The 27,225-nt window shown below is 39.5% G+C and overlaps 2 protein-coding genes across 3 annotated transcripts in view; both read right to left on the bottom strand.

Moving 5' to 3' along the window:
• Positions 1-18,674, bottom strand: part of arhgef6 (Rac/Cdc42 guanine nucleotide exchange factor (GEF) 6) — a 28,136-nt gene extending 9,462 nt beyond the window's left edge. For both annotated transcript variants that reach the window (XM_085363260.1, XM_085363261.1), the window contains exons 1-13: positions 18,415-18,674; positions 17,269-17,352; positions 15,494-15,578; positions 12,121-12,236; positions 11,127-11,331; positions 9,919-9,971; positions 9,447-9,541; positions 7,584-7,679; positions 5,857-5,979; positions 3,533-3,671; positions 3,193-3,252; positions 1,029-1,175; positions 50-136 (exon numbers count right to left, since the gene is read on the bottom strand). In XM_085363260.1, the coding sequence (XP_085219386.1) occupies positions 50-136; positions 1,029-1,175; positions 3,193-3,252; positions 3,533-3,671; positions 5,857-5,979; positions 7,584-7,679; positions 9,447-9,541; positions 9,919-9,971; positions 11,127-11,331; positions 12,121-12,236; positions 15,494-15,578; positions 17,269-17,352; positions 18,415-18,579 (1,455 nt within the window). In that variant the 5' untranslated portion in view covers positions 18,580-18,674. The remainder of the gene's footprint in view (positions 1-49; positions 137-1,028; positions 1,176-3,192; positions 3,253-3,532; positions 3,672-5,856; positions 5,980-7,583; positions 7,680-9,446; positions 9,542-9,918; positions 9,972-11,126; positions 11,332-12,120; positions 12,237-15,493; positions 15,579-17,268; positions 17,353-18,414) is intronic.
• Positions 18,675-19,160: 486 nt separating this feature from the next.
• On the bottom strand, positions 19,161-24,835 carry rbmx (RNA binding motif protein X-linked). The gene is made up of 10 exons (XM_085372864.1): positions 24,573-24,835; positions 24,338-24,463; positions 23,695-23,801; positions 23,444-23,609; positions 23,159-23,299; positions 22,838-22,955; positions 22,510-22,635; positions 22,337-22,428; positions 19,988-21,590; positions 19,161-19,280 (listed from the first exon to the last, which is right to left on the bottom strand). Exons 2-9 carry the CDS (start codon positions 24,444-24,446, stop codon positions 21,274-21,276), a joined length of 1,176 nt encoding a protein of 391 aa, XP_085228990.1. The 5' UTR covers positions 24,447-24,463; positions 24,573-24,835; the 3' UTR covers positions 19,161-19,280; positions 19,988-21,273.
• Positions 24,836-27,225: the final 2,390 nt, after the last annotated feature.

Genomic DNA, 27,225 nt, shown 5'->3' with positions numbered 1-27,225 from the left:
TTGTGCGCGTTTTCAAAGCGTTTCTCTAGATGGGAGGTAAACGACATACCTGATAAATAAAGCCACTCATCCGGGGACTGGCAGACAGCATTACTAACACATTCGGGAAAAGCATAAGGTAACGCTCCTCTTTTTCCTAAAAGAGAGACACAGTAATTATTTTTGCAAACCTATTGTGAAGGTTGGAAAATGCATTTTCAACAACAACATTGATCGGTTATGTTTTTTTTGGTGTTCTTTTTCTTGAGTTATTCAAGGTAAACCAAAGTGATTCATTGCACTTCTTTGCAAGAAGCAAGCCGTTTCAGGTTTCCCTCCTAATGTGACAAAAAAAAGTGAGCATATTTTAGCTCTGGTTGCAGCAGGCCAGTTTGGGAAAACACTTGCTTGTTATATGAATGGAAATTCAAATGAGCTATGAAACAAATATGGTAATTGTTATGCTGGTTGGAAAGCGGTTGGCAGTGATTAAAAAAAAAAAAGAAGGGGGGGGTGAATCCAAATGTGTATCTTGGGCTTTCTTCCAACCACGGACTACGAATCGACCCCTACACAGAAACCACACATGAAAGAGGAGACGGCTTTTGGGTCTGCCTATGGCCTACTTAGGTTTCAGTTCTCATACTTGAGGGGGGTAATAATTTAGCAACAAAGGGGAACAGATTTCCGCACCTACCGTTCCTGAAAACTAGAAACTTAGTTTGTTTTAAAGATTGCTACACTGCTGGATCTCAACAGGAAAAGAGAAAAATGTACTACAGATAAATTATCTTTTAATTAACAACAACTATTTGTTGTTATGAGAGAGCTGTAAAGGAGCCAGGCAGCTTAATTAATTAACTGATATGATTTTTCTTAAATGCCACAAGGACTGGCTTTCAGAAATGGGAAAATACTACCAAACCTCTGATTGTACACATATTCTAAACTGACAAAAGGATATTTTGTATTTAGTATTATTGCAGCAGTTCCACTATAGTTTGGCTGAATGAGCTTTTTCTCATTTAGGAAAACCTCATATCTCTCACCTCACTGCAGCCATTTCTCACATGGACCAGGGACGTGTAGGCCACTTGACCAAGACTCTTCATGCTTTCTCCCTCCCAGCCCCGCACAGGTTCTGACAAGATCTGCAGCTCCAGGTTCTTGCGCTTCCGCAGATCCTGGCACTGTGTCTTAAGCACACAAGCACACACAAGATTACAAAACTATGCAACATGCTGGTGAAAATAAATCTGATATTTTTCTGGACCCTTTTTTCTTGCCTTTTATTACTACTGAGTAACAAGCAACAGGATAATCTCTCCGCCCTGTGGATATGGCTTTGAAAATGTAACCATTGCCATGTACGCAAAAGGCATAAAAACTAGCATGCAACATAAAGTAGTACATTTTTCAGGTGCTGTGCAGGGGTTCTCCCTCTTCAAGCAGAAAAAAGTGACAATGCAACATTATCACTTTCCACTGCACGTCAATCAAAAATTAGGGTTTTTTTTGTTTGTTTTTTTAAAGAGCACTGTAAATTAGCATAGCATTTCTAAAGTACCAGAGATCCTAACCACACTCAAAACACACAAAGAAACGTCAGACTTGCAAATTACAACGGAGAGTGATAAGTGATGCCTTTTTTTGTTTCCCCAGTTTCCTGTGTAGAAGAAACGAGTGAGTCACTTTATCTGCTCTTATGAGGAAGTCAAAGCAATACCGGGGAATTTGTGTCTCAGGGTGGCGTTCGCTCAGGTATAGTGCGGTTGCTCGTTTCTAATCCAGCTCTTTTAAGATGGCATTTCAGTTCCCACCCACCTTAGGAACAATACGATCACTCAACTTAAAGCAGAAAAAAAGGATCACTGCATTGTTTCTGGTTTTTTCCCCCCTATCAGAGCTCTGTTTGATTATGAGGAATTGTGCTAAACTACACTGTCGAATGAAATGAAAACATGTAAACATGAAATTGAAAGCGTGATAACATTATTTACCAAGAGCGTCATTTCCACCATTAACTAGTTCCTTATTAGCGTGCGTATTAGCAGCACAATGGCTTTTATGCATCACCATTTTCTACAACTAGTAACCATTTTCCCTCAGTTACCATCCAAGTCCTGTTTAATAACAATATGTAAGGATAATAAGCTTTACTTTGTATAAGCCTCATTACAGAAGATTGCACTGTAACATAAGCAGTCACTCCCTATTATCTGCAGCTGATCTGTTTTTGTTCAAAAGAAACCACAAGTGTTAGTTTCCAAATAACTGTATCGAGCTTTTTTAACTCAGAATACAGTTTTCATTATTTTATAAAACTGCCTACTCTTTACACCAAGATCCGACGCTGAAGCACACAGCTACTGAAATGACTTCACCAATTATTCAGCTATTCTTAGTAAATGGATTACGCCTTGAAAAAACTGCAGATTTATGCATTTGTCATTAACTGCCTTAGCGAAACCTAAATTGGCGAATAACGTGCAGGCAAGACCTCACTATAATTACTACTGCTGGGCACTATTAACACTAGCACACTTAAGCAGTGGTCCCAACCCCTGGGCCACAGACTGGTAACGGTCCGTGAGTCGTTTGGTACCAGGTTGAGGCTCGGGTGTTAAATTTATGGTTTTCAGGGTTTTTTATCGTTTTTATCGTTAACTTGGTTTTCCTGGGTCTTTTCCCGTGTGTTATGAATAAAATAATTTTTTGCTACCGGTACTGGTTTTATTTTGTTGTATTTATCCGCGACACCTTAAAGGCCGGTCCGTGAAAATATTGTCAGACATAAACCGGTCCGTGGCGCAAAAAAGGTTGGGGACCGCCACACTAAAGGATTAATGAGTGCTTTATAATGACTAAAAAGGTTGAAAATGTACTCATAAATCCTACAGTACATTAATTTCACTAAAACATACTATGATTGACTTAAATAGTTGATGTGCAATGTATGTGCAATGTGCTGTTAAATGTTAAGTATTGATGTATTGATGACAATTAATTACTATTCAAGATTATTATTCTGGGAAAAAATGACATTTTAATAAATATAATCCATATTATTAATTTTATGCAAAATGTATTTTTTTGGATAGTAAGGGTGGTAAGGTAGCACGGTCCTGTAAGGAGGAAATCCAGGAGCTTCAAAGTCTGTCATGACATTATCCAGGCTTCCTCTGCAAGTTCACTTCGATCCTTCTGACTTACCAAAAGGCTCCTAAACGCCGCTGTTGCCTTTACAATGTCAGTGTAGTCAGGGTGGGCTTCCTGCGGTGCAAATGAACATTACAGGTTTAAACATAACAGTCTTTATCCTAAAGGAATACAAGAGCACATACAGGTATACTGTGCAACACAAAGGGAATTCAAGGACTGAAAAAAATCATTTAATGCAAGTTGTTTAATTTATGAAAATACATAGTGTAACTTTAATGGTAGTTTAGCTTCTGTAAGTAAAGCAAGTGAATAAAACAGTAAAAAAAATATTGTATTTATACTTGTATATAATTTCAGTATGCTTTTTATATGTCTATGCTCTCTCCTTTACCTCCACATGTCTCTCTAGCTCCTGTAGCAGGGTAGGGTATTTTTCAAGCCTCATGAAGGGCTTACTGAGGCTGGTGGTCAGGGTCATGACACCTCCAGTACTTGCTCCATGACTCTCCATGAACTTCTCAAGTTCCTCACTAAGAAAACACACACACACACACACACAATTTATAGGCAATATTTTATTTGTGGGGGTGGGGGGGGGGGGGGTGGGGGGGGGGAGTGTGTCCAGGGATGAAGTAGGGGGGGGGGGGGGGGGGGGGGGGGGAAGAAAAATCAAAGATTACGGGTAACAAGAAAAATCACAAGTTTTTGAGTCTAGATTGCATGCAAGCTGTAAGCCAGGTATTTATAAATTATTATATAAACCTTCATTTTTACTATATAATAAATTGTAAGATAGGCTTTAAAATTATAACATAACCATGTATTTCTTGCTGTGCTGAACTGCAAAACGTAGGAGTGAAATTTTGTATTTTTAATAACACAACGTTACCATATACAACACACATTAACCACATTATCAAAAGCTCTCACTTTCATAGAACTGTCCCACCAGTAAAATGAAACAAAGTGTGCAGAAAAGCTCAAAGAATTAGTCATTTTAACACAAATACATCCATGTTTCATTAAAGTGACAAATGACTCGACAGAGTTCAGAAATCTACACTAAACAGTGGAAACACTGCTGAGAAACAATAGGAGTATCCTCATAAAACAACACCATGTGATAAGCTTTGAGTATATTAATTGTCACGCTATTCGGTTGTTAACGAGATCAGCAACTCGATTGGAAATGCAAACGACAACCTCGGACAACAGCACCTCTTCCTGTTTCCTTAAATAGAGAAATAAAGAAATAAATATAAATAAAAGTTAAGCTATATTTTTGCCTGGTAACAGGTTTCTATATGCTACAATTTTTTGAGCTGTGGTAGTCATCATATATTTAGATTTTTTTTTTTAAATGTAATATTTGTATTATGTTCATGTTTTGTGATGGTATATTGATGAAATCAAAAGTAACAACATATTACCGCACACTGCCCTTTATTTGTTACAGCAAAGCGAGCCGATCGCACTGCAGAAAAACAGTAACCCAAGTGTATCACATTTGTGGTGCATGTGAGATTTTCACATGCACCATCTTTGATGGTCAAATATTTCACAGACAGTGCAAATCAGGTCAACATTGGTTTGGTGCAAATCTACGTCGTTAGCTGCAACATGATCGCTTCAAACGTGGTTTGAAGAGATCGTCATTCATGAGTTTCCACGATCCAAAACATAAATCTGCAGCAGCACTAACTGGTACAAAAGGGTAAATGAGAATGTGACAAAAAAGGCTCCTGCAACTGAAATGCAAATGTGCTTACTGTGAAAAGCGCTCTGTGCGCCTGTCCCCATAACCACAACGCTATACACAGTATCCTGTCAACAGTTGACTTCCTGTGTGTAATTCAACTTAATCTTCAGCTCGCAGTGCAGAAATAGACTAGACGCCTTAACATTACCCAAGGCGGTACTGTTTAAACTGCATCATGGAACTTTCATTATTATTACTATACACATAAGAGAAGCCCTTACTCAATAAGAATAATGAATTTTTGTAGCAACTGAACTCCCAGAAACATCAGGAGACAACACGCACGTTTGACACAAACACTTCTTTACCTTTACTGACACCTTGTGGCTCAAAGTAAAACGGCATGAGATCATTAAAATGGTGCGCAGTGCCCCCAGAAATTAAACATAAACAAACCACATATTATTTTCTCCCATATCATATTAACCCATATGGAAAAAAAGAGGTGAAGGAGCTTTACTGTATCAAACTTCAACTTTAGAGTGCACTTCAAAGGTCAGTTTAAGACAGCACAGCATTCATATCCAAACAATGACAGATTATATTAAACCTAGGATATTCCCTTCTTTGACTGCAAAAACTACATAATTTGCTGGGCCTTGGAGATGTCAAACTATGCAGTACTTAAAGAAAAAAGGCAAAAGAAATAAAAACAACTGTCACCTGCAGAAATTTGTTTAGTTTTCCCCAGGAAAGTATTTCATTCACCTTTAGGTCAACTTTTGGCTTTTTAAAAGGGGTTTCATGGGATATATTATTGTCTAAGGAATGCCACTAACATTTATTAAAAATGCAAAACAATGTTTAGCTAAAATAATCAAAATTCAATCATTGGAGAGGATTGGTTACAAATCTTCACCACTGGTTTCTTTTCGCTTTGAAATTAAAAGGCGAGACTTCTCTCTGGCATGTCTCTACATGGCTGACTCTGGTGTTTTGTGTGCAGGGGGGCTGACCTGTGGTCGGTGAGGATGCAGACAGCTGAAGGGTGGCTGGAACAGTAAGCCAGGTACAAAGCCTTGATCTGACACATTAGGTTTAGATAGCAGGCCGCCACTCGCTGCTGTCCCTCTGGGACCCTGCAAAGTCAGAGAAACAGAGCCAAAGTCAGAGAGGTGAAAAGAGCGGGGGGGAAAGCAGGATCGTTGTTAAAGAAAAGAAAGACACAGAAACAAAAGATGGCACAATAAATAAAATAAAAGAAGCGAGCATCTGTTTTTTCCCTAATTTTGTTTAATTTTAGCGATAGCTCTCCAGGCTTTCAGAAATTATGTCAAAGTGTTTCTTTGGACACTGGCTGTTTTTTCACTCAGAGGCAACTAACTCAAGGACTGAACCAGCATCGTCTCTACGACACAGACAGGTTGGTAAATAACAAGTTAAAATGCTATTTTATCGACTAGCAGCCTGTCGCAAGCACACTTCACTTGTTCTAGTTTCTTGCTGAATCTATGAAAAATACCAAAGATGATGGAGTTGATACACATAAAATAGCATTTTTACAACAACAGGGCAATACCCAAAGAGCTACAGTATTAGCTGAAAACTTGGTATATCTCAGCATAGTGTACAGTGTGTCCTTATGAAATTAGAGGAAACTGTACTTTTGAATGACAAAAGTGTTTAAAAAAAAAAACAAACAAAAACAAAAAAAACCCACACACAAACATCTACAGAACATGAACTGAATCTGAAAACCATGTCCTTAAGAAACGGGAAAAAATCCGACAAAGACCTGACAACATCTGGGAGATACACCTGGACCTTCAGTTGAGAAGAGTGGCTATCAAGAAGCAATTTTTAAGAAAGGGAAACGAGCAGAAAAGTCTGAGGTATACCAAATTCCACAAGAACTGAACTGAAAATCAGTGACAACAGGTCTGAAGGAATCCAAATTTGAAATTTTTGGTTGAAATTGTCCTTATTTACAAAGGAAAGACACAACAGTGAGTGTCCAGAGCCATATGTAAATCATGGCGGACGCTCGGCCATGGTTTAGCTTCATTCCTTGAGCATTACCCCAAATGCATCGCCAGCTGTCATCTTTTCTGTCCTCTTTATAGAGCAACATCCAAAGAAGAGCCTCGAATCTCCTCCAAGAAGCCTGGAGAACTATTCCTAAAGACTACTTTCCACATTTCAGTGTATCACCACCTCTATCTTCCGTTTTCGCAGTAAATTATAAACAAATTAGAGGTGGTTTAAGTCTGTAAATATAAGATTAAAGCATTAAGCCCAACTTATTTCATTAGAAATATTTCAGAGGTGTTTGGACTGCACAATCTATGCGGCTCTAAAACTTCTTCACCACCAGTGCATAAACAAATCAAAAGGAATTTTTCAAATATGTGTGTGCAATAAGTAGCTGTGACCCATTTCAAACACTTTATCAGCTCAGTTTCAAGATGATATTTGTACCAGAAAGAAATAAATAGGAAGAGATGTCTGGGAGGAAGGAAGTGATTGCAAAAATATTATCAAGTATGTTTGTGCAGCGTAAGGAATGAGATGAAACTTTTAGCTAGTAATGTTTTACAGATGTGTTTCGCTATGTTTTACAGAGCAATCACAGGAGTAGGGTCCATTGTGGTCCAAATGTTGCTCTTTACTAAGAGTGGTGTAAAAGTAGTTAAATGTAACCAATGAAAGACTTTTTCACACATCTGCATCCAGAATTACTTACTTAGTACATTCCTCCAAAGCCAAACAAAGTCCCTGCTGGAAGCTATTGATATCCTCCAGATTTCCACACAAGGTGGCACTGTCTGCACTGCTGAGCCTAAACACAGAAGTTATTTTAGAATTCACTGCAATTTCGACAAATTCAAAAATACTGGCACACATGTAAACATTTCTCACATTAAGCACAGTTGTAATACAGTGGGGCAAAAAAGTATTTAGTCAGCCACCGATTGTGAAAGTTCCCCCACTTAAAATGATGACAGAGGTCAGTAATTTGCACCAGAGGTACACTTCAACAGTGAGAGACAGAATGTGAAAAAAAAAATCCATGAATCCACATGGTAGGATTTGTAAAGAATTTATTCGTAAATTAGGGTGGAAAATAAGTATTTGGTCACCTCAAACAAGGAAAATCTCTGGCTCCCACAGACCTGTAACGTCTTCTGTAAGAAGCTTTTCTGTCCCCCACTCGTTACCTGTATGAATGGCACCTGTTTGAACTCATCATCTGTATAAAAGACACCTGTCCACAGCCTCAAACAGTCAGACTCCAAACTCCGCCTTGGCCAAGACCAAAGAGCTTTCGAAGGACACCAGGAAAAGTATTGTAGACCTGCACCAGACTGGGAAGAGTGAATCTACAATAGGCAAGCAGCTTGGTGTGAAAAAATCAACTGTGGGAGCAATCATCAGAAAATGGAAGACATATAAGACCACTGATAATCTCCCTCGATCTGGGGCTCCACGCAAGATCTCATCCCGTGGGGTCAAAATGATCATGAGAACGGTGAGCAAAGATCCCAGAACCACACGGGGGGACCTGGTGAATGACCTGCAGAGAGCTGGGACCACAGTAACAAAGGTCACCATCAGTAACACACTACAACGGCAGGGAATCAAATCCCGCAGTGCCAGACGTGTTCCGCTGCTGAAGCCAGTGCATGTCCAGGCCCGTCTGAAGTTTGCCAGAGAGCACATGGATGATACAGCAGAGGATTGGGAGAATGTCATGTGGTCAGATGAAACCAAAGTAGAACTTTTTGGTATAAACTCAACTCGTCGTGTTTGGAGGAAGAAGAATACTGAGTTGCATCCCAAGAACACCATACCTACTGTGAAGCATGGGGGTGGAAACATCATGCTATGGGGCTGTTTTTCTGCCAAGGGGACAGGACGACTGATCCGTGTTAAGGACAGAATGAATGGGGCCATGTATTGTGAGATTTTGAGCCAAAACCTCCTTCCATCAGTGAGAACTTTGAAGATGAAACGAGGCTGGGTCTTCCAACATGACAATGATCCAAAACACACCGCCCGGGCAACAAAGGAGTGGCTCCGTAAGAAGCATTTGAAAGTCCTGGAGTGGCCTAGCCAGTCTCCAGACCTCAACCCCATAGAAAATCTGTGGCGGGAGTTGAAAGTCCGTGTTGCTCGGCGACAGCCCCAAAACATCACTGCTCTCGAGAAGATCTGCATGGAGGAATGGGCCAAAATACCAGCTACTGTGTGTGCAAACCTGGTAAAGACCTATAGTAAACGTTTGACCTCTGTTATTGCCAACAAAGGTTATGTTACAAAGTATTGAGTTGTATTTTTGTTATTGACCAAATACTTATTTTCCACCCTGATTCACGAATAAATTCTTTACAAATCCTACCATGTGGATTCATGGATTTTTTTTTCACATTCTGTCTCTCACAGTTGAAGTGTACCTCTGGTGCAAATTACTGACCTCTGTCATCATTTTAAGTGGGGGAACTTGCACAATTGGTGGCTGACTAAATACTTTTTTGCCCCACTGTAAATGCATGCAGCTTTTTATCCTATCATGATCCTGTCACATCTGCTGTTTTATTGCCCTTACTTGTCACTGGATTGCAGGGGTCGTAGGTAACAGTTCAACACTGTTTGTAATTCTTTGAGAAACTCTCGCTCGTGTTCTAAGATGTCCTGTACCACCTGGAGAAGCAGCACAGTGAGCAGAATATTTAACATCTCACACACACAAACGAAATCAATGACACAAATATTAAAAAACTAAACAAACTAAAACCTAAAGAAAGTCTGACTGGCAGTATTCAAAAAAACGCACAAAGTTGAAGCTGAATCCCATAACCTTCCAGATCTTAATTTATTCTGGTGAAGTAAATCACTTTCGATCAATGATTAACATCCATCAGCACCAAGAAAATGTACATTCTGACTTTAACTCCATTAAACATCTAAGATACAACATTTACTATTCCCAAATATTAAGATAAGCTCTGCATAAAATACCTTTTAACCAAAGTCTTACAAAGAAAACGAACTCATTGTCCTGCATAGCTCCTACTTACCACACTGTAGTAGTTCTTAGTCAGCTGAGTTCCTTTAGGTGACAATGGTTTTTCTATAGAGAGAAAAGCAATAAGGATTTTTAAGCTTCATAGAATTACTTGATTATAACCATCAAAAAAGATATTAAATGCATTTATATATTTTGAGGGGAAGAAGGGGGAAATAATTATATATGTCCTATTAAAAAAAAAGAAGTTGCCATTAAATACTTAAATACATAAACTACAACCTCTTTGTCTAACTTCCAAGACAGATTTTTCCCCCTTGTATTTCCATATTTATTCTAAGATGTATAGTATAGTATTTATTTTATTGTCATTGTCAAGAACAATGAAATTGCGTTTGGGGCTTCCATACAACCCAAAAAAAGAAGAAAATAATAAATACCCCTTAAAACCCAAGTGTACATATTTAACCCAGTGTGACTCCAATGCAATAAGACAATCCTTAGCAATAATGTTCGTAGAAATTCAGACAAAGACCTGAGAAACATGACAAAATACAACAATGCACCCATTCAATATTATTGTACTGTGAGATATGATATCAGATATGATAGTTATCTATTTAAGGGGGGGGGGGGGGCAGGAGGGGGAAGAGAATAAAGATATGATGCACCAATGCAGACCAGTTGCAAATCATATCAAATACTTTGTGGTATATATTGTCAGCTTTTGTGTAACTGCGCTATTCTATCACAGTGTTTCTGAAAAAAGAAAAATAACAATGCCAATACAATACCATCAGGACACTTTCAGATATGCCAAATATGGTCATAATCTCAACTTCTCTTCCTGCACTATAGTGCTGAATGGCCAGAAAAGTGCGTTTGCAGAAGAATATGGTGAAACGGTTGATCTTTTGGATATAACATTTCATTTCTCGTTATTATTTTAGCACAAGATATTTGTGTAAAATGTTCTGATAGTTAACATATGAATCAATTTATCTTGAGTCTAAGTAAATGTTAAGGCTAACTTTGAAAGAAAAAAAAAAAGTTTAGCAGAATGGGATGACTGGCAACGAAAAAGAAGGTGACAGCTGTCTACAGCAAGGAAGTGTAACACAGCACTAAATGCAAATTACAGAAACCAAGAAAAATTTCATTTTTGCATTTTGTCCCAAAATAACAAACTCATAACACCATTATACGGCTACATCTCTGGAAAAAGTAATTTCACGGTCCAGACAGAGCAGCGAAACTCACCACAGGGTTTGATCTCCCGGACGTAGTTACTTGGAAACCAGCCCGTTTTGCCGTTGAGCGTGCCCTCCCACCATCCTCCCTCCTCCTGGCGTGTCACAAGGATCACTTCACCTTTATTGAATGACAGCTCATCCTCATTGTTCTGCTTGAAGTTGAAGCGAGCCTTTACCATCAGCTGCCCACCTCCACCGTTCTCAGACATTTCCTGTTGAGAAAGGTCGTCACAGCCCGAAAGCAAGACATCCAAATGCATCAGCAGGTTTCGATTATACGTTTCAGGTACCTGACAAATGGCTGGTTTGTTTTCAAACAATTCAGTTGTTATTTCAAAATTTGTCTTAAAAAATTTAATCAAGAAATCTACGGCTCTAATTTTATATTTCTGCGTTTTGTGATTATTGTTAAAATTGTACCATTAGCAGCCAAGGACCCAGCCACACAGCCACAGAATGAATCAAGTACATCTGCCAATACAATGATTCATCTACACTTCATGGTAGGCATTAATAAAAATATACACTCTGACTAAACTCATACGCCGATGTAGCGATGTTGCTTGCAGTTAGTTTAAACCAGTTACAAGCCTTCAAATACCTTTATGAGTGTGCCTGTCCCCACACCCCTCCTCTGCGACTGACTGGTCAAGATGCGCTTGATACATAACACGCTTGCTGACTGTGACTGTGTCTGGCAGGAGGTTATTTCGCCAGGAGGTAATAGTACAATCCAACCACAAATGTGGGCAGAGAAATGGACAATGAGAATACTACTAATACTTTTTAAAGTAACCACCTAACTAAATAATGCAAAACAAACGGACAATTAGCTACATGTAAAGTAAATGTATAATGAAATTTCCACACCATCTTTATTTTCTCGCTTTATGTAATTATTTCTTTAGTATGATGGGTGCAGTCATCTGTGCTAAACATCCACTATATGAGCTGCAAACAATATATTTGTATAAATAACAAAAAAAAAAGTGAGACTGTACCACTGATTTGGATTGTCTCCGCAGAGAGCCTTTGGATTTGGCAGAAGACAGCGTGTGTGAAGACGCCTGACTAGGAGAGGGGGTACCGGACTGAGGACATCTCTCAGCAGCACAATCTACAAGCACACACACAGGAAATACAAAGCCTCATACGTCAGTTACCTTTATGTTTAAAATTATGACTCTCTCGTGCACACAGTTCATGCAGGTACACATACTTCCATGGGCTGTCAGCCTGATGATAATTCAAGAGCGTGGCCCATCGCTTTGTGCAGCCCCAGGACATTGAACGCACACGGTCCACAAATTTAGAGTTTCTCACAGAATAATGTGATTTAGCCAAAACTGACACACTGTTCCAAAAAAAGATCAAGCAGCTGAAAAATCACAAAGCAACTTAAAAAAAAAAAAAAAAACAAATGTACGTATATCCAAGTGGGCATTCAGTCCAGCAAATATGTCTGCTTGAAGAGAAAATCAAGCTCAAGTTTATGTTGCTGACACCGAACCCCTCTAGGCTGTCATCGCTGAGCCACTGCAGCAGAGGAACTGTGATTTAGGGTCAGTAGCTGCCAGTTGTCCCACAGCATGACTGCAGCTCTAGAAATGGGCTGACCGAGGTATCAATTTTGTTGTCAGTATTGACTTGAAAAGTGACACATGGTGGTACTGCAAACCTCTTCTAAGCTAACAAGCAGAAACACTTACTGAAGACTGCCTATCAAATGCCAACTGGATGCTAGCCAAATCCACCATCTAATCCTTTAGGAAAAAAATCAGAGAAGAATGGAAAATAAAGTGAGGGGACTATTTAGCCTTTGTAACCTCAAATTCAGATCAAATAAAGAGTTCAGCTTTGAGGCTATAAAACTGGCGAGCGCTTAAGTGCACTTTCACTAGCAGGAAGAAAATGTGACGCTTTTTACGTAAACTGCATAACATCTTTTGAAGGGAAAAGGCTACCGATTCACTATTATTTTCCATATGCAAATATGTCCGGGTGCCACACACTAAAGCCTAAGAAATATGAGGAAAATGGCACTGAAGGCAGTGGCAGGTGGGGCTCATGGAGTCTGCATGCCACTCGTCACACACAGAGAAGCCTAACAAGCCCGTCTGTCAGCTAAGCTCTGTGGCTGCCACTGTTACTTCAATATGCATACAATATTCAAAGCAGTTAATCTAAACAAACACAAACTCTGGGCGCAGGAACACAAACGACAGGAGCTGACCTCAGAAGAGGACATAAAGCAATAATACAGAGGACCACTTGTATTCAATATCAACTAAATAATCAACTTCAAGTCAAGCTCAAATACAAGGATGGAAGAACAGCTGCTGGGCATTGCTAGCCTGTAAAACATTTGCATATCAATTACATCTGAGCACTGAGAGACGCTTCTGTTCCACATTTTACACAGTGGCATGCATCCTGCTTTTGTTTAAGTGCATTCAAGACTCTGGTCGTCCAAAAAGAAACTCCTTGAAAGTGTTAATATTCCACCAAAGGAAGGTAGGGGTTGGGGATGGTCACGAGAAATGAACAAAGCATCTGATTTTTCCAGGTGAACAATAATGTGATCAAGGCCAAAAGCCTAAAAGAGTCAGCCACACAAAAAAAGTTGTTCTTGACACAACAAGTACTGCTCAAGCTTCAACCTGTTCAGCATGTATGATCTTTTCTGCACCGCGGAAGTAGGTGAAGTTGGGCCAGGCGCCTCTGCTCTATTCCTAAAATATTCTGTAATTCTGAGACACCGGCATCGCTTCATCACTGGGAACAACGATGATGTCCAAGTAACATCTGCCTTAGGTGGATATAATCCCCACATGACCACTTTTTGAACCTAATGTCAACTATGAAATCAAGGATCGCCTCAAAATTTGTATTTTTTTGCCAAAAGATACTTTGCAACAACTGATGTAAAATTACCTCGTCTGAAAGTATCAGAAAATAAATGATTTCAGAAAACCTTCATATCCTTAAACCACCTTGTTTTTGCAACATTCATGACTGCGTGGAACAGCGTTCTCGATGGACCACAGTGAAGCCACAATGAGTCCAAAACTTAACGGTAAAAAAAATGCATTTACATCACAGGGCAGCAAATTAGCAGCACAATGTACTGACTTTGTTCATGAACTAACTGACAAAATAATCGAGCTAGTGCAGGCTGAATGCCTCTGTCCTGAACAATCATCAAACTGTAGCTGAGAATAAGGTTGAGGGTCTTTGGGGACTGGAAAAAGCTGAATAGGACACAACATGTCCTCAAGCTGTTGGCGCTGAGAAGTAAAGGGAACGACTTAAGTAGAAAAACATCTTTGTAACACAATGGAGAAAAGAAAGTGGCTTTCTCGAGTGAACAATTTTTTCATCACTATGTATGTATGTATGTCCTCAAACCACTATGCTGAATAACTTGATATAACAAATTACAGACAACAAATTCACATCAATTCACAGAGAACAAAATCAAATAAGCCAAATGAAGTTGAAGGAAATGGCCCAAAACTTGATGATGGTGCAGTTGTGTTAACTGTATTTAAGTGTATCAGTTCAGACGCATTACTATAAAAACAAAACAAAACAAAAAAAGACTGGACATTAACACATGCATGTTCTCAATGACATGTGTAACAAAGCATACAGAGGTGGCAGACTTGTTCTAAAAGTTGCTGACTGAATAATTCTAAGGTTCTCCGACAGCTGTTAGCCGGATACTGAAGCGAGATTGTTATTAACTCGTCAGTCGCCCCAAACAGGGACTCTTGAGTAAAGTAATTAGCCCCAAATTGCTGTAGGAATGCTGCAATGCGCACTACTTTGTGCTGTGTCCTTACTGAAGAAATGCATTTGAGGAAGGGATGCATGTGTGTCTGAAAGCAACACTACAGTACTCAGTTACATAAGAAAACAGAAAAAAAGAGAGCGGGGTGTTTTTTGGGGGGTGTATTAGGCCAAGGATTCACATGAGTAAATATGGCACACAGCGTGACACAAACACAAACTGTCACGCCAGCTGCCCACCTATACTACAACCAATCATGATATCGAAGGGCTCCGTGGATACAACTGGTAAATTAAGGCAGAAGAACACCAGTCTCATCAGGACACATATACGAGACATGACATCTTACCGGACTACTTTTCACATAAAGCTACACGTGCTTTCGCTTCATTATCTCAGCTCCATTATTATAGGAATTATTTAAATCAAGTGACAATAGAGTGTACCGAAAAAGCATCCAATTCTTTCTTTTCATAACATTAGAAGAATTTATGTAGACTAATGGCCCTTTTCTGCTGTCAGTGAGGATGAAACATTAACAATCTCCAACATTCAAGATCAGAAAGAAGGTAAATTCTTACCTTGTGTTGCAAAGTTGACTGCCAGCAAAGTATTTAGGACCTTGCCAAAATTGTCACCAGTGTATAACCACTCTGGTTCAAACACCTGGATGGAAAATTTCAAAAGGTCAAAATTAGGTCTTTTCTTCCCCTTCCCCCTCTGATTAAATAGATCTGAGTAGGAATGCTTTTTTAGTGCATACATCCACAGCTAGAGAGACAGAGACACTCACTCCAGGTTATTGCACAAACAATGGAAAGAGACACACATAATGAAATGCACACAGGGATTTGAATAAGCCTCTAACAAGACAGACAAAAACTGACATGTTGAGTATGACCCATATTCTGTGTCTTAGCGGTTTGTAATAAAACAGGCAGCGTTGCAGGCACACACAGATGCTCACTCGCACACTGCTGCTCGGTCAGTCTCAGGCAGCTATCTTCTTTCCTCCAGTGGATAAGGTTTCACATTTTAAATAAAACATCTTAAATATAGTGTTTGAGTAGTATAACCTGCATCATGAGTCGTGTACAACATCTTTAAGTGTGATCATTACATCGCTTAATGTGGGACGAGCCTTAGGGTCGATGTAACTAACAAGACTTGCGCTACAAGTTGAAAAAAAGATAAGGAAAAAACATAACATTACCTTTACAAATACTGGCTTTACATCACCAAAAGCAAAACAAACCGTTGGTCATCACGATAACTGTTGCCAGCATTCACAAAAGTTTTGGCAGGGGTCAGTAGTTTCAGTGAAAATGTATTTATGAGCGTAAAAATCAGAGCAAATAAATCTTCACGTAGAGTTAATAACACAGAACAAATATTGGAGAGCCCCAACAGTAATTGATGCTTCCTCTTTCTGCATCTCGGAGCAGAAGTGAAAGCAGAATTACTGCTTTCTCCAGTCACAGGACAAACAGGCATTATCAGCTATAGCAAAAAGGGATGAAAAGTCCTCTTAACATGATCACATCACTGACCAAAGGATGGGCGAGGTTTGCCATAATGCCACACAGACATCCCCTGGCTGCTACATTTAATAGCGCCTCTCCAAAAACGTCTGCCCATGAGCTACTGGCTGGCTGCAAAAGGTCTAATTATGGGCTAGGGCACAGTTGGTGGATAAAAGCAAAGGGGACCTCCCAGACATAACAAGCCAGCTGGGCAGACCTACTGAACCACTTGACTTTGCAGTCAGCCAGCCTTGCTGACTCAATTGGCCATTTTAAAGAAACCAAGCGTTGTAATTCAATACCAAAAAATATTATTTTTAAAGCTGGAAGAGACATTAACGTCCAGTGTGGTGGTAACAAACAGGCTGGTACAGAGACAGAGTAACCTCCCAACATCTGGAAAAGATACACCACTTTTCAATATTAGGGAATGCACTGAGCGAAACAGCACTGCTTTGGGGATTTTTGACCTGCAGCAAAACTAACCATTAAGTCACGAGTGCATGCAGGAGAAAATTTATTAACAAGGAAGTAAATGCTGTTCAAAACTAAGTTGTACCAGTTTGAAAACAGACAGTGAAGTCATGCGGGCCAGCACTTCACTTCCTGACTGATTAGTGGGAGTGAGTGACAGCATGTCTGTTTATATGTCTCACTCCACATGGACGTGAGGGGAAAGCATATGCCAGCAGGGTAAGCAGATCACAACACAAGCAAGAGTGTGTTCACATCTTGCAGTAGACAGGAGATAACGGCAGAGTGAGCTCAGTGTATTTCAACAAAACATGCCTCTGAATATAAAACTTGACAGACCACACATTGAGATAACTTACCTCCACTTTCAAGGACGAGCATCCTTTTAAAAACTCCTTGATGTTGGAAATGCAGTCTGCTTCAGTTCTCGGGTCCTGGCAATACTGAGTACACGAAATAAATATATAAACACATACCTCGGCTTAGTATGTCAAAGAGGCATCTGACACACTTATCAAACGCTCAAGGCCAAAGCTACAAATCACTTCGGTACACACTGAGCCCCGCAGTAAGTAAGAGAGATGCCGCAATCCGACTGTGGCAACCTAAAGTTAAGAAAATAACTGTAGATTCTTCCTGCGTCTCCTTCATGCATATATAACCATTACCACCACAAAACCGCCGTCAAAATAGCCTTACTCAAGCAACTTCCGCTCATTTTACAGTTTCAAAATAAAATCCCCACCGACGAAAAAAAAGCTGACGTTTGTATTTTTTTAAGCAAACTTCTAACAGTTCCCGTGAGACCAATGTAGTACTGCCACAGAGAATGTATGTAAAACTAGGGTGATCGGTCTGCCATACAAAGGAGAAGTTACTACTTCCGATTTTGTTTCGGGCTCGCGTTGTCGCCGCTTTGCGCTTTTTTTTCTTTTCTTTTTTTTTTCTTCAAAGGGGAGGTCGCACCGGGAAGAGCAGCCGCTCAGGAGGAAGTGACGAACTGTCTTTGCAACTGTTATTTATCACTATCAACTTTGCCATCTATAACAGTGAACACAAGTTGTGATAAAATTTATCACCTTTAAAAAAGGACACAAACAGTGTGGCGAACCTCTCCGTTTGTTCTGGACAGTACGGCCTATGTGCAATGTTTAGCGCACACTTGCTACTCAATTTGCCCTGTTTTGGTGGGTGTCCACACTGACTCGCACCTCTCAAGAATGCGGAACATTTCTGTCGCTTCACAGGAAACCATATCGTGTATTCACAAGTCTGAAACTCTCTAACTGTTGTTGTCGTTTTTGAGGCGACACCTATCGCACAAAACGGTCACAGACGGCTGTTCAAACTTCATGGTTCGAGTTCAGTGAGCTACAAAATCGCAAAGGCCTGCTGGAGGGAGAAGTTCTCGTCGGTATCACTTTAATCAAACCCCTCCCTTCTTTTCACCGTCGACGGATCTTTTGGCATTTGTTGACTCGAGTTAGCTTAAATCAATAACTCACCTTGGGAGTGAAGCCAGGTACGAGGCGCTCCGAGAGCTTGCACAGGACGACTCCATCCTTGAGCGAGGTTTTCAAAAACTCCTCCGGATCCGCTATGTTCTTTTTAGGCGAGCTAAGCACTCCTAATGATATCAACCACGTTACAGTCTGCTCCTCTGGATTCATAGCTCCACGAAATGACCATTGCCTAAGCCTGCATTGCTTTTAATTTAAAAAAGAAAAAAGCTGGCGTCCTGTTCCGTATCAATATGCAACTCACATCCGCACTTCTGCTAGAAGTTAAAAAAAAAAAAAAAAAAGAGGCGGAGGGGGAACGACGACGCTGTGTTTCTACACGCAAAACTGATGATCACCCCTACTGGCAAATAGGCACCTCAACAATAGTTTTTTTTCCCGTCTTCCCCCTCTGCAAAGTAGCACATGCTAGTAGAGGGCAATCATATTACATACTGAAATGCTGCAAGGCTCAGAAAACCGATATATGCAAATTGAATACTGATAACTCAGAAGAGGCAACTATTTAAGTCTAATATAATAAAGAGTAATAACTTCAACATAATTGGGTCAAATTTTTTTCAAATATGGAAAATGGGTCATCTGCCACAGGAAGCCTTATATGGGGGAAAATGTGATATTTGCAGATAATGAGTGTCTTGGCTAAAAAAAAAAGAAAAAAAAAAGTTTAATCATGTCATGGCCAAAATCTTAAATTTCAGGACAACAAAACAGCAAACGGAAAACCTCTTCAAAGCTTTTATTGAAAACAGTACAAAGTTCATTTGATGGCTGTACATTTCTCCCACTTTCAATGCGTTGCTCAATACGAAGATTCAGCCCGACCTCTGAACAGAAAGCTGTGCCAGCATCTGAAAGACAGCAAAAGAAATAAAAAGTTAAATTTAACAACAATATCATTTGTCCAACAAACTTGGGAGTTTTTTGCATAATTTCAGATTATTTTTTACAAATTATACACACACAATAATATACACAGCAGCCATAACAGGACTTTCAGGAAGTAATCTAAAAAGAAAATAGTACAGAGTCACAACAGGACTCAACCAACTTAGTTTTGTTTGTTGCATTTAGTGGGCCAAACAGGAACTTCCTCATAGCACCGCATAAAAAAAAGGTTCAAATGTTTTGTACAGAACTAAGTATATTTGATATCTCAAATTATTTTCCTCCTAGCATCTTAAAAACAAACTAAATTCTTTTGGCATATCAAACCATTTTCAAAAACACAGGTTGGTATCAAAGTGCCCTGCATAACTCTACTTTCTAGGATTCTCTAAATTCCCATTTTACATTAATAAGTTACAGAAAATAATGCAAGTAAAAGAAAACAAACATACCTAACATGCAGAAAATACAAAAAGGTATTAAAATAATCATAATGCCCACTGTAGTCAATTACTGAAGATTTTACTTTACATCATTAGTGATGCTGACAGGCTCACATGGATTTTAAAACACATTGTGTTCATCATTTGGGGCAAAATTGCTGTAAAATGTCTCAGCAGTAAAAGTTGTCCACCCCATCTTAATTGTGTACAGGTAGATAAAGACTTACTAGTCTGTTAGATATGGTTATGCGGATGCACTGTAGCTCAACTAGTCCAGGACTTGAAGACATTCAGATATGTTGAAAGGGCAATTGCCTTGAAGCAATGTTCATCCTGCAATGAGATTATCATATTAGTATGGGGCTTTTTTCTTAATTATGTATTATGAGGTAATTGAAAATGATATTGTTGTCCTTGGTCCAACTGTACATTCGTTTCATTGTTTTCCGGTTTGGCAGTTAGGATGATGGTGCTCTTCCAACGGTCTCCATTGTTTGAATTGGCATGCTCAAGGAAATGATTTTGATACCAAGTCTTTAAATTAAAGATTGCTTTGAGGTGTTTATAGAGGAAAAAAAAAATACTAAATATTACCCCATGATGTAAAAATGCACGGTTGCCAATCATTTTACTGATGTCGGATGACTGGTTGGGCAAAAAGGAGCCTTGGGGCTCAGTTGGTAAAATGGGTGTTAAAAGCATTCACGGGTGAAAAGGGAAGAAACTTCTTGGCATGTTGCTGCACTTTTGACAATTTTGAGTGACGAAAATGGACTACAACGAAAAGGTTCATTTCAGTCGACTTCCTTTTTTCCTTTTGTCCCTTGAAGCCAAGTTTCCTTGAATATCGCCCTTTGACTGGAGAGTGCAATACAGGACAATGAGAAACTCATTTACAGATGAGAAACAAAGAGTTTTGCTTTGCTTACCAGCTGTTGACTATCAGTCGAGTTGCATTTGGTCGTTGCATGCCATCAAATGGCTCTAGGGTGATGAATCCATTTCCAAGGAACTACATTGGAACATTTTGACAGTAACATTTGCCTAACCGTGAAAACAGTAGCGTCCAGTTGGAAGTACATTTGTGGCAAGAATGAACGCATCTCACTCCAATATTTAGCAGACTCACCTAAGTTTTACAGAGGACCTTTTTAAGGAGATCATGTTGTTACGTAACATTTGTTACGGTCTGTTGTTGAAAAATCGAGAAAAAGTTATGGTACAACTAAAACCTTTATTAGATTAGGAAAGCCATACTTATAGGGCATTGCAGATTTCAACAGCACTGAAAGTACAAAAAACTAACACTCACTTGGTAACTGTACTGACATAAGCAAGAGAAAAAAACTTTTACACATAAAAGAAAAAAGAAAATTGGGAAAGTCAAGACACAGTTCAAAACTAAGCTTCAGATTCCACAAATTTAGACATGGCTAGTTTGTCCTTCCTCCAAAACACGTTTTAAGTGTGCATGGAGACTAACGTTTGGTTTAATGACATTTCCAAGTCCAGTTCAGTATCTGCTGCGAGCCATTCCTCTATCGACTCGACTGCCACCACGGCCACCACGTGGCCCTCCACGACTTGAGCTGTTGTACGAGTCACGAGGAGGGTAGCCTCTCTCGGCAGGGGGAGCTGGGCCCCTATCCTGTCTGCCCATTCGCTCACCACGGCTAGGTGGATATGGGTCACTCCGACTGTTGGGGTAACTGTCACGACTGCCATAGCCATCCCGGGAACTGCTGCCATAGTCATCATAACGACTGCTTCCACTGCTCCCACCATAGGATGGTGGGGGGCCCCTTGAAGGTGGGGCGCTGCGAGAGTTACCTGCAGGGTCAATGGTTCAGGTAATTGGCAAAGTTCAATTTATACATTTTTCTTTGCACGGTCAAGTGCTATTTTTTTTTGCCAATAGAATTCATTCTGTGACAAAAAATAAATAAAATTTAATGGATGGCATATTTAAAATGTTCCACCCTTTTAATACTTAACATGGATATTTTGTTGATATGCGCAGTAATATATCCAAGCACAGAACAAATAGGTAGTGGTACCCATTTCAGCATGCCTTTGATTTGAGTAGCCATTTTTCCATTTAGAGATCCAAGTGTAGGTTAGGGTGAGGTTTTCAGTTGTCTTGATGGTTTTTGAAGATTACTCCTTGAGGGAGTACTTTGCTGGACAACACATAACGGGCAACGGATGTTTCCAAGGATTTTTGAGGTTCCTTATGGTTGCAAAAACTTTGAGGTGCATCACATACACATGATATTGCCAAACTCATATTCTCCTGATGAATGCAGGGGTAATGCAGACTTTGGTATGTAGACACTTTTGTTTTTCAGTGGAGATGCCAATGGTAAAATATTGCTAGTAGTATGAAAATATACAACTTGGATTGTAGGTCAGGGAAAGAAAAAAATAAATTACCATGTGGTTTCCTCTGAGGATGCAAAAAAAAAACTGCAGTATCTTGTGATAGGACAAGGCAGGTTTGGTTGAATATTTGCGCACTTCTTCTTTGTGCCACAGCGATTACACATTGTCATTTCACTCATGGAGTTATGTCTTACCGTAACCATCATATGAGTCCCGGTAGGAGCCACCACTAGGACGGTCCATATAGCTTCTTGGTTCCCTGCCTCCTCCATAACCATCACGGTCACTGCAAAAAGCAATTGTCACTTAACAACCAAGGAAGATCTGACCTCAGGTTTTTACTTTTTGTATCAATCCAGGCTCATACCCGTATCCTCTTGACATTGAGCCGTAGTCATCGCGGGAAGTGGAATTAGAATATTCTCTATAGGAATAATCTCTGGAAGGTGGCCCATAGTCCCTAGAATCTCTGGAGTAATCCCGACTGGAGTAGCTGTGAAAGATTACAATACACCTCAATACTGTTTCCTGAGCATACATTTGTGTTAAATACGTGGACTTTTTAAACAGAAAATTCAAATATAAAAGATGACCACAATAGCTCTAAGTAACAGCAACTATCAGCATGTTACAGTATATCAATCTTGAGGTTTGCCATGTATGGTCACACTAGTGTGTATTACGAAAATACCAACCTGTCTTTTGAGTTGTAATGGTCATCTCTGGGTGATGGATAATCATCCCTTCTGGACATCATCGAGTCTCTGCGAGGTGGAGGTGGACCATAGGGATCTCTGTCCCTTGACATGGGAGCTGGAACACATAATGAGAAACTGAGAAGATTAATTACCAAATTAACATGAGACAGAAGTATCCCATCTAGTTATTTGCAAGAGAAACAGAAACTAGATACTAAATTAAATCTAGAGACTAAAATCTGTGCAATTAACTTTTTTTTTGGTAATTTCTTCCACATCACTTCCTGCATTTAAATATTGCAGAGTACAAGCACTTACGTCTGCTCATGGGACCAGATGGGGCAGACCTCTTGGGTGGGGGACCTCCATTTCGAATAGGGGGCCCTCGTTTCATTGGAGGGGGGCCTCTGGATGACATCCCTTTAAAGAAGGGTTCTACACTTCCTGAATCATAGTAGTCTTTTAAACAAACAAGAAATGCACATATTAATATACTACATTCAAAAGCTGCAACAAAAATCCATCCAGAGATTATTATATCATTACACAGATTCTTTCAATTTACAAACTGAGCAGACCCAAAAAAATAACTAAATAAATTACCTCTTGATGGGGGGCCTCTCATTCCACCAGGACCTCCCCTTGAACCACGTGGACCTCTGGGTGGCCCGCGACTGCGAGAGTGCATGGGTGGAGGTCCGCGCCTGCCAGCACTCTCAAACTGAGGTTTTGTAGCTTGCTCAACCTTGATAGGCTTGCCATCAAGAGACTGGTAGAAGAGTTACAAGTATAAATCATATTTTTTAGCTGATTCTTTTTTATTTTTATTACAGCCAATTCAAGTCATCACTTACCTTTCCATTCATTTCGCGTGCTGCATCCTTTGCATCAGCAGGACTTTCAAAAGTTACAAATGCAAAGCCTCTTGATTTGTTTGTTTCACGATCCTTCATCAAAAGAACTGAAATAAAGGAATTGATGATCAGAAGTGAGCTTGTGTTTTTCAATTAGCCAAGTTAAATACAAAAGTGACTCATTTTAACGGTTTAAATTAGATAAAGGCACACTTCTATGACACCCCATAATCAAAAGTGACTAATTTCGGTTTCTTTGTGTCCCTTTCATGGTTCATAGTTTTTTTATTTCCCTCAGCAAGACTATACGGCCATTTACAGTAAATACAGTATTATACATTAGAGTTTGGAAGAACAGGCTTTCTTTTAAATGAAGTGGAAAAAATGTCACAAACTATGTGGATAACGTAGAAGATGGTAAAACTGCAAAGTTAGTGTATTAAAAAGGGGTTATTCAGATTTCCCTACGCTGTAACAGTAAATTTAAATATACACACAGATGAATAAAAATTTGTTCCATTATTTCGCTACCACCCATTTGCCAGAATAAAGGCGCCAAACAGCAAACACTGAGCAATTTTAGAAGCACTTTATCCAGGATATGCACTGAACATGATATGGCCAAAAGGGGTTCCATTCCCACCTTCCACAATCCTGCCATATTTGCTGAAGTACTGCTCCAAGGCCTTTTCGGTGGTCTCCGTATTCAGTCCGCCGATGAAGAGCTTCCCTGGTCGGTCGGCCTCCGCCATGCTCCGAAGTCTGCTACCTAAAAGGAAAGAAAGACCATACATTTAACTTAAAAATGAGCATCAACCCTGAAACAAAAAGGAACGCTGTATCCTGAAATAAACAGCCACACATTACTTTGGAATTACCTTTCTGCTGCCAAAAGTAGGGAGCTACTGAATGCGCAAAATGGCGATAAAAATGCTACCGATTTCAGCTGCTTCTTTAGCCCGTTAGCTAATAAGTATTTCGCTACTAACAAAAGACTCTGCTTCACGTCTACCAACAAGCTACTTTAAAAGCAAATATAAAAAAATTACAACTTAAATTTTAGCATGCATACACACAACTAACTGCATTACCCCGCGACTTTATCAAAGCTACAGCGACGATAAAAATGGTTCCTCTCTCCGCCTTCTCACCCTTCTTCTTCATTTCCGTTTCCCGTAGACCAGTTGACCCCAATTGTGATGCTGCCGCCTAGAGTCCAGAAGCATTACTCCATATTCTACAATGCCATGTCATTCTACATGTTCAAAACTACTCGCACTTAAAAATATATATTGCATAATTTGAGCAGTTCAGTCAGAATTCGTCATAGTACATAAACCGTATTAGGTTACAAATGATCTTCTTATGGCCTCTGACACTAGACTAGTCTCTTTGCTTATCCTGCTAGAACTCAGTGCAATATTTGTAACTCTTGAATATAATATTTTACTACAGAGATTAGTCAGTGCTGTAGGTATTAAAGGAACTGCACTGAAGTGATTGTAATCATATCTATCTAATAGATCCCGATTTTTAAATGTAAATGTGGAATCTTCTTTGCACACTAAGGTTACATATGGACCAATTCTAATTACATTTCCTTGCTTTCCTTATTAGAATGCATTGCATACACTTTCACTGTAATGCAGTTTAATCTTCACTTTATTTATCCTTGAAGCCTGATGAACAGCAACAATTAGTTAAACTGCTGGAATGTCATAAAGACATAAAAGCTGGGATGACCACTAGTTTACTGCTTCTAAATTTAGATAAAACTGATGATTACACTATAGGCCATACAATTAGAAACATCCCGTCTCAGAGTGTTGCTGAAAAAATGGACATTTATCACTTCTAGGCTGGACAATTGTAATTTGTTATTATCAAGTCTAAAACCTCCCTAAAGAGCCTTCAGTTGATCAAGAATGCTGTAGCAACAGTGCTAATAGGCACTAGAAACAGAAACCATATTTATCCTATATGAGCTTCTCTTCACTGGCTCTGTTAAATCCAGAATCCAATTTGAAATCCTTCTCCTTACATACAAGGTCTTGACTCATCAGGCCCCATCTTATCTTAAAGACCTCATAGCACCATATTGTCCCTCTATTGCAGCACAACTAAGGGAGGATTCAGGGTCACCTGGTCCAGCCCTATGTGCTTTAGCAAAAAGGAAAGTTTTAAGCCTAATCTTAAAAGTAGAGATAGTGTCTGTCTCCCGAATCCAAACTGGAAGCTAGTTCCACAGAAGAGGAGCCTGAAAACTGAAGGCTCTGCCTCCCATTCTACTTTTAAATACTCTAGGAACAACAAGTAAGCCTGCAGTGCGAGAGTGAAGTGCTCTAATAGGGTGATATGGTACTACAAGGTCATTAAGATAAGATGGGGCCTGATTATTTAATACCTTGTTTGTGAGGAGCAGGATTTGGAATTAAATTCTGGATTTAACAGGAAGCCAATGAAGGGAAGCCAATACTGGAGAAACATGCTCTCTCTTTCTACTTCCTGTCAGTACTCTTGCTACAGCATTTTGGATTAACTGAAGGCTTTTAACCATTAGTTATTTTTAAACTATGCACTGAATCATTAGTTTATTTTTAAAATATGACTCTCTTCCACTCTCTTCCACAACTGGTCACAGCATGTGGCTGCCCCTCCCTGGGCCTGGTTCTGCCAGAGCCTGGTTCTGCCTGGAGTTTCTTTCTGTTTCACCTTGTGGTGACTGTTGTGATTTGGCACTATTTAAATTAAAAAAAAAAATTAAAATATCATTATGAACACATGAGTTAATAGTTGGCAAGCAAATTTTATAATATAATGATAAGCTACATTTAAGGGTATTAGTAATTTTCTTAATCATTAGAAAGCCAGCTGGTTGAATTGATATATCTGTGTAGGTATAGAGATGTCTAAGAGAGAGAGCAGTGGATTTTTTTAATCATGGGATGCCTGAGGAATGGAGAAGTGTACAAATTTTCAATAACAATGTGTAAGGACTATCAGGAGGGGCAAAAACACATGTGACAGTGATACACAACATGTATGAGCACACCAAAACAGTGGTATATAATAGATAGGTCTTAAGAAACTATACAAACAATGAGTGCAAAACTGCATATGTTTATATGACCTGAATGATATAACAGTGGGTCATTTCACAGTGTTCATCAGAGTGACAGCCTGGGGAATAAACTGTTTCTGTGGTAGCTGGTTTTGGCAAACAACACTGTAGCGCCTGCCTGAAGGCAGCAGTTGAAAGAGTTTGTCTGGGAGTGTCCTGCTTCGTGGCTGAGTGGAACCAGACACACAGGACAGACTGGATGATGGCTGTGTAGACAAAATAATTGTAGTTGTATTGTAATTGGCGACTATTCCCATTTTATAATGCACTAGGTTTTTCTTGAATATACTATCTTTTGTATGTAAAATTAAATTGTTAAAAAAAGGGCCATTTATATGGATACACTGTAATAAAATGGGAATGGTTGGTGATATTAAAGTCCTGTTTGTGGCACATTAGTATATGTGAGG

The sequence above is a fragment of the Diplotaxodon limnothrissa genome, linkage group LG2 (genome assembly GCF_057381915.1).
Source record: "Diplotaxodon limnothrissa isolate DT_005_m linkage group LG2, D_limnothrissa_male_GT1.1, whole genome shotgun sequence".
Lineage (NCBI taxonomy): Eukaryota > Metazoa > Chordata > Actinopteri > Cichliformes > Cichlidae > Diplotaxodon > Diplotaxodon limnothrissa.
The sequence above is the reverse complement of the archived record's forward strand: the minus strand, read 5'-3'. Positions and strand labels throughout refer to the sequence as shown.

Bases quoted from the DNA above. Each gene is read 5' to 3' on its own strand.
- rbmx (XM_085372864.1), bottom strand. From the start codon at position 24,446: ATGGCGGAGGCCGACCGACCAGGGAAGCTCTTCATCGGCGGACTGAAT. The intron at 22,429-22,509 runs GTATGAGCCTGG...TGCTTTTTGCAG, and splicing joins TCAATGTCAAGAGGATACGG to TGACCGTGATGGTTATGGAG. The intron at 21,591-22,336 runs GTAAGACATAAC...TTGACCCTGCAG, and splicing joins GGACTCATATGATGGTTACG to GTAACTCTCGCAGCGCCCCA.